Below are 14380 nucleotides of genomic sequence, written 5' to 3'. Positions count from 1 at the left end.
TGTGGTATGGAACACAAGAAATTATCGATACGTTGGAGACGTATCATTGTGCCAAGTAAAGTCTTTGATAGTAGGGTTGAAACTAGATTTGGATTACTGCGCAGAAACAGATTTCTTACTGTCACAAAATTGAGCAGCCCTGTCTGTAGGTAACCCATAAAAATCTGCCAATTTACGTGCGTGATCCTCAGATATGTACGCAACTTTCATTCAATTTGAGATTTTTCATCTGAGCAGTTAAGTGCCCCAGAAAAATTCGTCTTTATGGACTGTTCTGTTTTGATAGATTCTGCCTTTTATTTTCGCATTGCCTGTTTTGCTATGCTTGATGGATTTCTTTGTTCCATTAACTTTCAGTAGATTTGTGCAATGTCCATAAGTGTTAAGAATGATTATGTCACCTCTGAATATATGAATTTTCAATTATGCACTAACCCTCTAATGAGTTTGTTTTGAGTTTGGTGTGAAGGAAGTTTTCAAGGGTCAAGAGAGGAGGATGATACAATATGATCAAGAAGAGTGAAAAGTCTAAACTTGGGGATGCCCCCGTGGTTCATCCCTGCATATTTCAAGAAGACTCAAGCATCTAAGCTTGGGCATCCCCTTCTTCATCGACAACTTATCAGGTCACCTCTAGTGAAACTATATTTTTATTCAGTCACATCTTATGTACTTTACTTGGAGCGTCTGTGTGCTTTTATTTTTGTTTTGTTATTTTCATTCTCTGAATAAATTCATGCTTGTGTGGGAGAGAGAAACGCTCCGCTTTCTCATATAAACACTAGTGTTCTTCGCTTTTACTTTTAATGTTCATGGCGGAGTTGAAAACCGCTTCGTTAATTGCTATTTGGTTGGAAACAGGAAATGCTTCATGTAGTAATTGGTATATGGTCTTGAATAATTTGATACTTGGCAATTGTTGTGCTCAAATAGATCATGTTTAAGCTCTTGCATCATGTACTTTGCACCTATTAATGAAGAACTACCATAGAGCTTGTTGAAATTTGGTTTGCATGATTGGTCTCTCTAGAGTCTAGATATTTTCTCGTAAAGTGTTTGAACAACAAGGAAGACAGTGTAGAGTCTTATAATGCTTGCAATATGTTCTTATGTAAGTTTTGCTGTACCGGTTCATACTTGTGTTTGCTTCAAACAACCTTGCTAGCCAAAGCCTTGTACTGAGAGGGAATTCTTCTCGTGCATCCAAAACCTTGAGCCAAAAACCTATGCCATTTGTGTCCATCATACCTACCTACTATGTGGTATTTCTCTGCCATTCCAAAGTAAATTACTTGAGTGCTACCTTTAAAATTTCATTCTTTGTGTTTGCAATATATAGCTCATGAAAAATAGCCTTAAAAACTATTGTGGTATTGAATATGTTGATATGTATCTTATTTCTTATAAGTTGCTTGTTGAGCGGTAACCATGTTTCTGGGGACGCCATCAACTTTTTACACCTTTGTTGAATATCATGTGAGTTGCTATGCATGCTCGTCTTGTCTGAAGTAAGGGTGATTTATCATGATTAAATGGTTTGAGTATGCATATTGTTAGAGAAGAACATTGGGCCGCTAACTAAAGCCATGAATCATGGTGGAAGTTTCAGTTTGGACACTAATCCTCAATCTCTTGTGAGAATATTATCTGTTGTTGAATGCTTATGCATTAAAGGGGAGTCCATTATCTGTTTTCTATGTTGTCCCGGTATGGATGTCCTTAGTTGAGATCTATCAAAAACGAGAAATCAAATGCGATCTATCTCCTTGGACCTTTGTACAGAGCGGCATAGAGGTACCCCTTTGTGACACTTGGTTGAAACATATGTTATGCAATGATAATCCATGTAAATCCAAACTAATTAGGACAAGGTGCGAGCACTATTGGTATTCTATGCATGAGGCTTGCAACTTATAGGATGTCTTATGCATAACACATATGAAGTATTACTACCGTTGACAAAATTGTTTCTATGTTTTCAAAATAAAAGCTCTAGCACAAAAATATTAATCCATGCTTCCCTCTGTGAAGGGCCTTTATTTTACTTTATGTTGAGTCAGTTTACCTACTTCTTTCTATCTTAGAAGCAAACACTTGTGTCAACTGTGTGCATTGATTCTTACATGTTTACTTATTGCACTTGTTATATTTCTTTATGTTGACAACTATCCATGAGATATACATGTTACAAGTTGAAAGCAATTGCTGAAACTTAATCATCCTTTGTGTTGCTTCAATGCCTTTTACTTTGAATCTATTGCTTTATGAGTTAACTCCTATGCAAGTCTTATTGATGCTTGTCTTCAAAGTACTATTCATGAAAAGTCTTTGCTATATGATTCAGTTTTTTAGTCATTGTCTTTACCATTGCTTCGAATCACTTCATTCACTTCATATGCTTTACAATAGTATTGATCAAGATTATGATAGCATGTCACTTCAGAAATTATCCTTGTTATCGTCTACCTACTCGAGGGCGAGTAGGAACTAAGCTTGGTGATGCTTGATACGTCTCAAACGTATCTATAATTTCTTATGTTCCATGCTACTTTTATGACAATACTCACATGTTTTATACACACTTTATATCATTATTATGCATTTTCCGAAACTAACCTATTAACAAGATGCCGAAGCGCCAGTTCCTGTTTTCTGCTGTTTTTGGTTTCAGAAATCTTACACAGGAAATATTCTCGGAATTGGACGAAATTAATGTCCACGATCTTATATTTCACGGAAGCTTCCAAAGATCCAGAGAGGGACCGGAGGGGAGCCACAGGGGCCCCACCCCACATGGCGGCGCGGGCCAAGAGGGGGGCGCGCCAGCCTATGGGGGGCCACCCCCTAGCTCCTCCGACGCTGCCCTTCCGCCTATATATTGTCTCCGTCGCAAAAACCCTAAAAAGATAAGCCACGAGACGAGAAAAGTTACGCAGCCACCGCCATCGCGAAGCCAAGTTCGGGGGACATAAGTCTCTGTTCCGGCACGCCACCGGGACGGGGAATTTCCCCCGGAATCCATCTCCATCGACACCACCGCCATCTTCATCGCCGCTGCTGTCTCCCATGATGAGGAGGGAGTAGTTCTCCCCGAGGCTGAGGGCTCTACCGGTAGCTATGTGGTTCATCTCTCTCTCCATGGTGTGATCTATATGAATATGTAGATGTTACTCTTGTCTATTATGCACTCTAGAGGTTACTTTAATATGAACTCCGGATGTTGTGGAGCTTGTTTACTCCGGCTTGAGGTGTGCTCTTGTAGCCCTACACAATGAATGGTGTTTGTTATCCAACAAGAGAGTGTTTAAGAGTAGTACTTATTTGTTCATCTATGTGATCATAGGCTTTGCAATCTAGATGTCATATGCTATTCAAGTGTTTTATTATGTGAACTTTGGAGTTACTGTGACCTCGGTGTAATGATGACAGTGTGTGCGCCGTGTGTAACTCCCTTATGAATTGTGGTGTGTTAGTACCTCCTATGAATGCTCACGGTGACGGTGTGGGGTGTTTATTAGTACTTGGGAATACGCCTTTGAGGTGTGCTTTTGCACACTTGCCCAATGAATTTGAGTTCTTTATCCAACAGGAGAGTAGTATGATGAAGTGCTTATTTATATTCAATTATGATTGCAATATTGAGAGTGCCCACTAGTGAAAGTATGATCCCTAGGCCTTGTTTCTAAGCATTGAAACACCGTTTCCAACAAGTTCTGTTACATGTTTGCTTGCTGTCATCTTTATTTCAGATTGCAATTACTACTTATAATCATCCATTATACTTGTATTTCACTATCTCTTCGCCAAACTAGTGGACCTATACATCTGACAAGTGTATTAGGTGTGTTGGGGACACAAGAGACTTCTTGTATCTTAATTGCAGGGTTGCTTGAGAAGGATATCTCTGACCTCTACCTCCCTGAGTTCGATAAACCTTGGGTGATTCACTTAAGGAAAACTTGCTGCTGTTCTACAAACCTCTGCTCTTGGAGGCCCAACACTGTCTACAGGAATAGAAGCGTGCGTAGACATCACGCGCCTCCCCTCCCGCGCCTCCCACCCATTCGCCGCCGCTCGATTTGTCGGTCGTCTCGACACACAATATTTTCTCAGTCGGGCACCACCGTGACGACTGGCTCCCTCGTTGTCCTTTTCGCCGCCGTCGCTTTGGCAACGCGTCCCGTAACGCGCCGGCAAATCCGCCCCTCCTCCGCGCACAGAAGGTGTTCGACGGTTTGTCTGGGAGGTACGACATGTCGTTGTTCGTTGCCTCCTCTATCGTGGATAAATTTTAGCCATTTGTTTTGATTCAGACATGGATAGCGAGAACGAGATGATCGTGGAAATGATGGAGGACAAGCATCGATTGTATGCACTGGTCATGGAAGAACTGCCTCGTTTGGTTGGAAAGGTATATATAAACTGTGTCATGAATATTGCGAGTAGTCGTGCTTGAATCTGTGGCAGATTATAACCTATGGATCTGGCATTCTTTCTTTGGCATGGTGTGATTACACAATGACATCAACGTGTTGCAGCGGTCTCCGGTGTTTAGCAAACTAGTGTAAGGTCAAGCTCCACTAAGCAACTATGAGATCAATGGCCACCAATATACCAAAGGCTATATATATCCAAAATGGGCAACATTTGACAAAATAATTTCGGTGCCATGAGGTCAGAAGAATTGCCACTTTGCTTCGTGATATGAGGCTTGCCGGAAGGATGTCGAACGGGCATTTGGTGTGCTTCAAGCTCAATTTGCTATTGTTCGGTACCCTGCTCTAAGCTGGTCTCACGATCAAATGTGGGAGGTGATGCAGACTTATGTGATTATCCACAACATGATCATCGAGGATGACCGCAAGAGTCGGGTCAGGACACACGTTGGTCTCTATGAGTGTCAGGATCCTCTTGCGGAGGTTGATTACGAGGTGTCTGCAGATTTTGCTGATTCTTCACCATGTACGCAGAGATCCGTGATAGGAATGTTCACAAGCAATTTCAACATGATCTCATTAAGCATCCGTGGAGGGTCAAAGGATTATCAGCAAATACGGCGGCACATTGATCTAGCCCGACTTATTATATTTATTTTGTATGCTATTGTTTGTTATATTTTAATTTGGAAACAATTTTAGCAAACATATTTATTTGTATGCTATGTTTAATAAAATGGTTGTATTTTTCAAATACTCTAACAGAAAAATAAGTTAGGGCCTCATTTGGGAGGCGCGACTGGGCAGCGACGCGCTCCAAACACGGAAGTAAACAACAACGTCCCCAAACACTTGATCCGACACGATTTGAGAACGGAGATGCTGTGAGATTGCTAAATTTTGCAGGAAAATGTGTGTGACGAGCCCATCCTAAAAATCGGAATGCCTGCCTAGCAGGTTTGCAAATTGATCCATTTGATTTGATAAGATAGCTCGAGTGACGGGGGTGTAACAGATTCCATGTATCTAGCTCACGCCCTAGGTACATGGTTGGTGTGCTCCCTACTTTGACGATCGGATAGTCTATAAGAAATCAATATCGCGGCGCGTAGAGTTAGACTGCTCATAGTGGGGGTAACATAGGTGGTAACATCACACATCTCAAGACATTTTGGTGACATGACATGACAATAAAAGAAGAAAGAGAATGATGTGGTAACTAGCTACTACTACAATATGAGTCTACAACATAATTAATGACACATTGCATGAAACCACATCTAAGTTACTATCCACTATGGAGATAGTAACTTAGAATAGTAACATGACATATGTTACTAGACTAAGTTACTCTTCACTATGAGCAGCCTTAAGGAAGACTATAGTCCATAGATGTACTTTTCTGAAACATATACCGTACTACTACTACTACCTGATGATTCTTTTTCAGATAATAATAACAAATACCAAAGGACTGAACTGAATGAGTAGGAGTGTAGGACTGCGCAAATACGTAGTACGTATCGTCCTACGCCGGTAACCTTGAAGTGCCTGCACGGTTGGCATGAATCGCTCCCGGAGTCTCGACTCTGGAGTATCCAGACCAATTTTGTTTTTTAACAGGGGAGGTCCCGAAAAATCTAGAGCTTCAGTTCAGTTAAAGCGGTGGAGGTACATTTTGCAGAAAGGGTTTTACAAAAACTGAAAATTAAAAGGTGACCCTTCAATTTGCACTAAGGACCTTAGAAGAATAACAGGAAAAGCAATCAAGTCTAGCTCCTACTCCACCACGCCAGGGCTCGTCGTAGTCAACCTTCACGCCGCCGGGGACAAGACCACTTGGGGAATGAAGGTGGGAGCCAACTATGGCGATACCAGAGGGCCTTCGCACTGGCAAGAACGTCTTGAGGTTGTTGAAGACCTGGAGACGATGGCCGGAAGGAACCGTCACCGTCACTCGAGGTTTGAGGGCCCGCCCTTCGGCCATGGAAGATGGCGACGGCGGCGCCGTGATGATCCTCCGACGAGAAGTTCTCGCGCTCCCCTGCTGCGGATGCGGCGGCCAGCTGACGAAGAGCGAGCATCTCTTCCCCAATCTCATCACCATGATGAAAAGGGAGAGGAGACTTCCGCTCTGTCTTGGCCACCAAATCCACCGAAGCAACCTTATTTATGGAGATCTCCGCCTCCCTCCACCACCGCACCACTGGAGCACCATGCAACAGAGGAAGAAGCTGAGGCAGTGCCAGGTATGGCTACAGAGATCTGTCACCTCCCTCCCTGCATCAACGCCAAACGCCATATAGGACCAAACACTAACCCTAGATCTACACCTATCAACTCCTGCGCCATCTCTTTCCCAACTCCGTCCGGCTATTCCGACGGAGAGGACATCGGAGTGGCCCGGTGAGAGAGAGGACTCTCAAAATACTGTAGCGAGTCGAGAGTGAGGAGGGGGAATGAGCGGTTTGTATCGAGACCAATTGAACCGTCGAAACAAGGGAAAACCCTGCCTCCCGTGTCGCTCTCCTGAGCGCGACACCCGAGGCCCCAAACCCTAGCCCACCGCCAACCCTCTTCACCCTCCCTTCCCTCCTCACCGCCATCAATGATCGCCGTCACGGAAAGCCCGTCGGCTCGCACGGGACGGTGGCGGTAGGGACTTCGCCACTCCCCGCGCGAGAGGTCTTCGGCACGCGAGGTGACGACCTTGACCGGGTGAGGCGACACCGGCTCAGCGGCGAGCGGTGCTCGTGGGTGCGGGATGGCCTCGCGGCCGCGCGGGCGGCACGGAGCCAGCGGGTCCTGGTCTTGGCCCAGTGGTCCTCATGGTCGTTGGTCTCAGATCCGAAGCGTCTGCCCCTCCCTCTCCCAGATGCGCCCCACTCCATTAGATCTACGGCTGGTGCGTCTGGCTCTCGGTCTGACTGGGGTGCTGGCGATGGGATCGACGAGCGGGAGAAATCCAGATCGGTTGGCCGGTCTCGACGGCGGCGACGCCTCTTCGTGTCGTCTTCCTCCTTGGGGGTGCCATCTTGGTTTGTCTTTTCCCTCTCCCTTCCGCTACCTCCCTGGGTGAAAGCCCATATCTTTGATTGGGCCACGGTGGCGCTGGTGGTGTTGTTGTCCTTGCTGAAGGCGCGACCTTGGGCGAGAAATGGGGGTATGTGGTCGCTGGTGGTTTGTGGTGGTGTGCAGGTGTCCAGTGGGCGGTGTTGCAAGCAGTTGGTAGCGCACTTCTCATTCGGCTTCCCGTGCATCTTCTTCTCTGAGGCGAGCGACTTGACAATGGTGAGGCTCTCTTCATGATGTTTGCTAGGCGTATGCGGCCGGTACACGGTGGTCTTCCTTGGATCTCGGCGGCATTTCTCATCAAGGCTCAGGGGGAGCGATGCAATCGACCGACGGTACATCTTCCTACGAGCCTGGACGAGGAAGCAGGGAGCCTTCTTCGATGATGGACTGGATGAGGTTTGCGATTTCCCTTCGTGGGTCGTTTTTTTTTTAGAGAATTCAAAAGAACCGTCGAACCATGGAGGCACAAAACTCGTGTGCTTTGGGCCAAATCCAGCCTACTTGAGCCCCGGTTTACGCCGCGAAGCTCACATGCTGGTGGGCCAGGCCCATAACCATCTGGCCGCCTTGTCAGTCAAGCTAGCCCACTACTCAGCGTCGTGCATCCACCAAGAGTCGGTAAAATTGTCAAAAAAAAAAAACCAAGAGTCGGTAAAGGGCGGAAGAGGGAGCTCTTCCAGGATAAACAGAACAGGAGGCGAGCAATCCTCTGAGCTTTTTTCCTGTGTCGGAATCTTGGGAGTGAGCTTGGATTGCCCTGATGGAGGAGCAGTTCATCCTCCGGGTGCCGCCATCCGTGGCGGAGCAGATCGAGCGTCTCATGAACGAATCCGCCGCCGGCTCATCCTCCAACCCCGAGGACGCCGCCCTCGACCTCTCCTTCTCAGGTGCCCCCTCTCCCTCCTTTGCGCTCCGCGAATTCTACTCTCTGTTTCCACGGGAAATTGTTGTAACAACAGTAGGGCTGCGGATTTGAGGCGCCATAGAGATGAGTATTTCTTGGAGGATTTCCTTGCAACAGCGCCGGATAATTGTTGGGGAATTCGCTGGCAGCATGCCTGTAGGCTGTTTGATGAAATGCGCAAGCCAGGCACAGTGAAGATTACTGAGTGGCTTTTTCCGAGATGGCTGGCTCTTCCGTAGTTCGAGCACGTGAATACCACCGCATGTTGAGCTAAAATACATCTCAAGGATGAACTTTAGATAGGTGCACTCACAATGCCACAAGTGGAAGGGTTGGAGTTAGAGGTGTAAAGGTTGGATTCAAACACAAATTTGGACTAGTCGGGACTTGGTTGTGTAGGAATGATCTGGATGTGTTGAGGTCCTCAAGAGAAGACACCAAGTGAATGTGACAAAGGGTTTTATGTACTGGGTGGAAAGCAAAATAGTTTTCCTTGGCCACACAAGGGTTTTAGTTAGTGATTGCTAATTGGTTTTACCTCTAGACTAGAAGGGTTTTGCTTTGAGGTAGCTTAAGACAATCTTCTAGCAAGCAGATCAAGGCAATTCATCTTATCAAATAGATCAAGGCAATTCATCTTGCTTTACCATTTAGAAAAAGTTTTTGTTCCCCCTGATTTTTGCACTCTAGCCACTTAAACAAGGTTGCAAAAGTTGGGGTGTTACAGTTTGTGTCGTTCTAGGTTTCTTGCTATGGTTGTTATGCGCTTTCGAGACCCTGTGCCCCTCCGTCGCGCCTTTATTGGCCTGTGGTTGGGCAAGGCGGGTGCTTGTAGTGTGCTAGTTTGGGTGTGCGTTGTAAGCTGGAAGGCACCATTTGTTCGGTTTTCGGTCTGGTTTCCTTCATAAACTGGACCATGGTTTTCTCTTGTAAACTTAATACAATGACGCGCAGCTCTCCTGCAGGTTCTCGAAAAAATAGCGAGAGATTTTGTGAAAGCAACCATTGTATACTATCCAAGAGATTTAAATGGTGTAGCAGACGAGGTAGCAAAGCATGCTAATGTTGCAGCTGCTAGATGGATAGATGATCCTCCTCATTTTATTGTTGCTAAACTTGTATCAGACTTAACTATTATATATTGAGTAAAATAAAGGTTGTTTCCCAGTGTCAAAAAAAAACTACCACAAGCAGCATAGTGTTATATATCATCATAAAAAAAAAGCATAAAACAGCTTGCTGAAATTTCAGCTGAAAAGGAACATTAAGGCCATCCCAACGCCCCCCCTCGGCGGTGGCGGCCACACACCGGTCAAGTGAGGCGGAGGAGGGAGGTCCTCCGGCAGCGCCCGCTGCGATGCCTGGATGGCCGCCTCGAGGCCAATCCATCGGGCGCGCTCCTCGGCCTCGGAGATGGCCATGGCGCGCGCCAGGGCCTCCTCTTCCGTTAGCTCGGGCTCCTCCTCCATAGGCTCATAGTCGGCGTCGGCGTCCTCCGGCAGGTCCATGACGGCGCCCTGCACGTAGACCTCCGGCGAGAATTCCGGCACCTAAGGGAGCAGGTGCACGGAAGGGTCAACTGAAACATGGATAAATTGCAACCATGATTGACGGTGTGCCTATTCATGCCCTACATTTGCAAACAAGAGGTTGCAATATGTAGATAGCAGGTTCCACAGCTGCTACCGTGCCATTAATACGGTACATTTCAGTTTGCCTGCTCACACGGGTTAATAGATGCTCCAAGTAGCCCTGTGGCATAAAACTTTACAGCGTCTTCGTAGTTTAACAGTTGCTCAATTCTGGGTTTTGCCCTGCCTGCGGACGCCGGACGAGATATGGTGTCAATGGCTCCCGATTACTGTTAGATGGACAAAATATGTGCAGACACCCAAAGCGACCAGACAACACTGACTTGATTTGAAAATTTCACTTAATTGATGTCTGTGTTCATATTCCCCTATTCACAAGCTGCCCAGATTGCATTTTTTTTGGCTCAGATATGTTTAACCTGCCGTATATCTGTACAATATCATGAAACCAGCCAGTATTGCTAATAAAAGATACTTGAGTTCATTAATATGAATCTGAAGAGATTAGGCCTTTTCATGAACCGTGGTGGCATGTCAAGCTCTTAGTATACGACTTCAGATGCTGATAAATTAATTCATGCCCAACTTTCGATGTAGATTTTTCTATGCGCTCATTCTGTTTATTCACTTTCTTCCAGTATAGAACAACGCTGTGGTCTCTCTTGATTTTTTGAGAGTACAACTTAAAGCACTACTCTATAATTGTTATATTAGGAACTGAACTTTATTAATCCTTATTGCTTTCTGGATTGATGGTATTTTTCCTCCTATAGAGGATGGAAGGAGTGGCACATTTATGATTGGCAACCAGAGCTTCCCTGCATCTCTATTGGATCTCCCAGCCGTTGTGGAGTCGTACAAGACATATGATGATTCATTTTTAGTTAAAACTGCTGACATCGGTCAGGTAAAGCTGATGATTTGTGTGTACCATTACTTAATTTTTAGGCCTTATAATCAAATTGAACTGATACAGATGGTAATGGTAAGACAAGAAGATGATCCTGCTCTAGAAGGAGTTGAATACAAGCATGGACTTACTCCTCCAATGAGGGATGCACGCAGGCGACGCTATCGCAGAGAACCTGACCTGAGTGTATATGAATTGGCTACCCTTCAGCTGTATTGTTTCCCATGTTGATGAAAGTACACTGTTAATCAGGGCCTTAATTCTTGTGTGCACTCTTTTTGCAGGCAGATCTTGTTAACCGAGTTGAGAACGATCTTATAAGTATTATGCAAGGAGTATCTGTCAGTATCCTTTTTGTCCGTGTGATTTGTGAAATGCATTGCCCTATTACAATGAAAAAAATGGAAAGTAATTTTGTTTAGTTATGTACTGTTTGGCTGGCAGATTTGTACTTCTAATGGCTCATCAACTTACAAAACTGCTCGCCCTGTAACTTAAAGATAATGTTGTGAATCTCGTAAGCATGCCATTAGGTCTTGGAACCTAACCTTCGAAACTTGGCATGTCTTTAGTTGAAAGTTCAACAATGAGTCATAGGTTTTGTAGAAATCTGCTACTTGGCTATCATGACTGCATTGCATTCATTTGTCGAACCATCATAAAAAGTATATCATCTCGTCGTCCTCATGCCAGTCCATCTAAGTATGAAGTTCTTTAACTTGTTTGTAGACCAGAATGCGAGTGTAGTAGGAGCTGGTGAAGGCAGTGATCCCAAGAAAGCTGCACCAGCTCGTGCACCCGAGCCTGAAGCTCAAGAGCCTGCTGCAAATGGCGAAGAAGCTGAGCCCGACAGGACCGACTCTGATGAATCAGATAACTGAAGTCGACCAGGATATACAGTGCCGCTCCAATTGGCTGAGCAAACAAAGTGGATTTAGCGATTCAGATGAACACAATGTGTATGCATCTCTACCAACAAAGAGCTCATGCTTGTTGCCTTAGGGCCTGCTATTTACCATCTCAGTAATAATAGTGTGACTTATCATTATGGTAGAAGAGTATATGTATACTCACTTGTGGTGCCTCGGTCCTTGTAGTTCTAACCTTAGTTGTAACTGGAAAAAAAAATTGGCATTAGATCTACACTAGCTGATCCACGATTCTAACACAACTATGAATCGCGATGCAAATTGGCTGCAACTATGAATCGCGATGCAAAACCAAAAATTTTATCCACCACATTGCGTAACTAAACATGCTTGCCTTCACCATTCCTATGTGGTTTTGCTATTGGCATACTCTTCATTTTTATTTACCCTACGTTCTAGGTTTAGTTAAGGTTAAAGAATACAGGATAAATGTGAACAGGGGGGAATACATACTTCCTTTTGGGGAATACATTGTCCATCTGACTCATATTCATTGGCTTCAAGAACTAATCTCTCATTGACCTCATTTGGATTGAACGTAAAAAAATTGGCACCGTATTTACTTCTAAGCGTGAACTAAAATATTGGTGGACACTGCAAATATTACATTGGAGCTCCTGATGGGGCATGGTTTTAAATCTGAATTGGAGCAACTATTCAAAGAGTTACCAACAGACGCGGATGGTTCTCATGTCGATCTTGGACCCTTCAATGAATCAGCATGTATATCGCAAGCCAGCTCGTCAAACTAGTTGACGATGAAAAGATGAAATCTGCATCCGAGACTACTCCAAGCTCGTCTGCGCAATGTAACTTGAACGCATTTATCTTGTCCTTTTGCTCTGTAACGAATTATTTTGGCTGTTGCCAGCACTCAACTTTTAGCATAGTCTTTCTTTGAATGAATTTTTTTTGATCGCTCCCAATGGGAGTTTCCTGAATTTCATAATTTCTCCTTGTTGATTTTCTGAGGATGCATATTAAACAACTTGATGCGAGATGCTGAACTCTGCAACTGTCAATGAATCTGAACTTGTGCATCGACTGCGCAATCAAATATCTCAATTGGAGAAAGACATGGTTGGGCTCCAAGCCATGGATGCATTAGTGAAGAAGAAGAGCGAGCTTGCCATAGCAGTCAAACAATATGCTCTGGATCATCTGCGTGTAGCTACTGAGAGCTTAAGTTGTAAGCAATCAGCGCCTTTTTGTTTCCTTATATTTTTCTTAGAAAAAACTTTCTCCTGACTTGCCTTTCCTTCGACAGTCGTTGCTTTCAATGAATCAGAGGAAAACACGCGAGTTCACAGAGAAGATTGCAGCAATGGCCGATATGTCACACCCGAAGTGCTCACTATGGTCGAATAGATCGAAAGCCATAATTATGGCAAAGTTCGAGTACCGGGTGGAGAAGGTACATTATTACTTCGACAAGTATCATGCTCATTTGATCATGGTGTGGAAGACCACCTCTCGATCCAGCTCCCGAAACTCTGTCAGCTTTGATGACTAGATTGAAGAATCCTGCCAGAATTCAATCCTTGGCACGCAAAGAACTTTTTGCTAGAGTTGAACTGGGGTTTTCTTCTGTGCTAGCTTGTCATCCAACCCTGGATTTAGAGTCCATAGCTAACGCCAATGTAAAACTTGATCAGTACTATCCCGTAGGGGCATCGTGCTTATATTGTTATCTCTAGGATGGAGGCAGGTACTGAGAGGGACTCGAAGAATCAGACGGGTCAAGGAACCTCATCATGACAGAGATTTTCGATTATCATTGCACATAGTGTGCTTTTGTAATTACTGTAAATGCATCACTCTTTTATTTTAAAGAGAACCTTGTATTGCAATGATGATGCTCTTTTTTAACACCCCATGCCGTCGATGTTCTTTTTGTAACATTGTATCGAGTCGATAGTTTATTTTTAAATGGACCATAAGCCCATCCGAAGATTTTTGTTTGTCGAAGGCAACTGAGAGATCATATCAGTTTGCTTATTCGAAGACCCCGTAGTAATCGCAAATATATTTGCTGGGTCGTGCGTATGTTTGTAATGGCGACAGCCCCCGAGTAAACGAGGGAACCATGGCTTATTCGGCTTCGTAACACGGTGCACCGGCGTGAGCCTCTTTTATTTGCATTGTTTCCACCAATTGCAGCACTTGCTTGTTCCCTGAAGCTTGGTGGAAGTATTTCTATATGAAGATTTCCGTCAATTGTATCACTCGCATGTTTCCTGAGGCTCTTGACGAAAACCGTAAAAGATCTTGCAGCCCCTGAGTATTGCCAGGTAGGCTACAATATGTTGATAACCAGAGCTTCCGATGGGAGTAATAGTAACTGATAAAGATTTTCGTCAATTATAGCACTCGCGTGTTCACTGAGGCTCTTGACGAAACCCGTAATAGACCTTGCAGCCCCCGAGTATTACCGGGTAAGCCGCAATATGTCGATAACCAGAGCTCCTGATAGGAGTAATAGTAGCCGACAATACCGAAAAGCTCCCGAACATTTGTTCGAGTGAAATAATAAT

General features: G+C 44.6%; 1 protein-coding gene across 1 annotated transcript; it reads left to right on the top strand.

Moving 5' to 3' along the window:
• The first annotated feature begins 8198 nt into the window (after window positions 1-8198).
• LOC124660168 (transcription initiation factor TFIID subunit 7-like) lies at window positions 8199-11965 on the top strand. The gene is made up of 5 exons (XM_047197964.1): window positions 8199-8398; window positions 10781-10914; window positions 10984-11103; window positions 11202-11262; window positions 11647-11965. The coding sequence occupies exons 1-5, from the start codon at window positions 8272-8274 to the stop codon at window positions 11796-11798; spliced, it is 594 nt and encodes a 197-aa protein (XP_047053920.1). The 5' UTR covers window positions 8199-8271; the 3' UTR covers window positions 11799-11965.
• The last annotated feature ends 2415 nt before the right edge of the window (window positions 11966-14380 follow it).

This window comes from Lolium rigidum, chromosome 6 (genome assembly GCF_022539505.1).
Source record: "Lolium rigidum isolate FL_2022 chromosome 6, APGP_CSIRO_Lrig_0.1, whole genome shotgun sequence".
In the NCBI taxonomy this organism is placed as follows: Eukaryota; Viridiplantae; Streptophyta; class Magnoliopsida; order Poales; family Poaceae; genus Lolium; species Lolium rigidum.
Note: the sequence above shows the minus strand (reverse complement) of the source record. Positions and strands in the feature narration are given on the sequence as shown.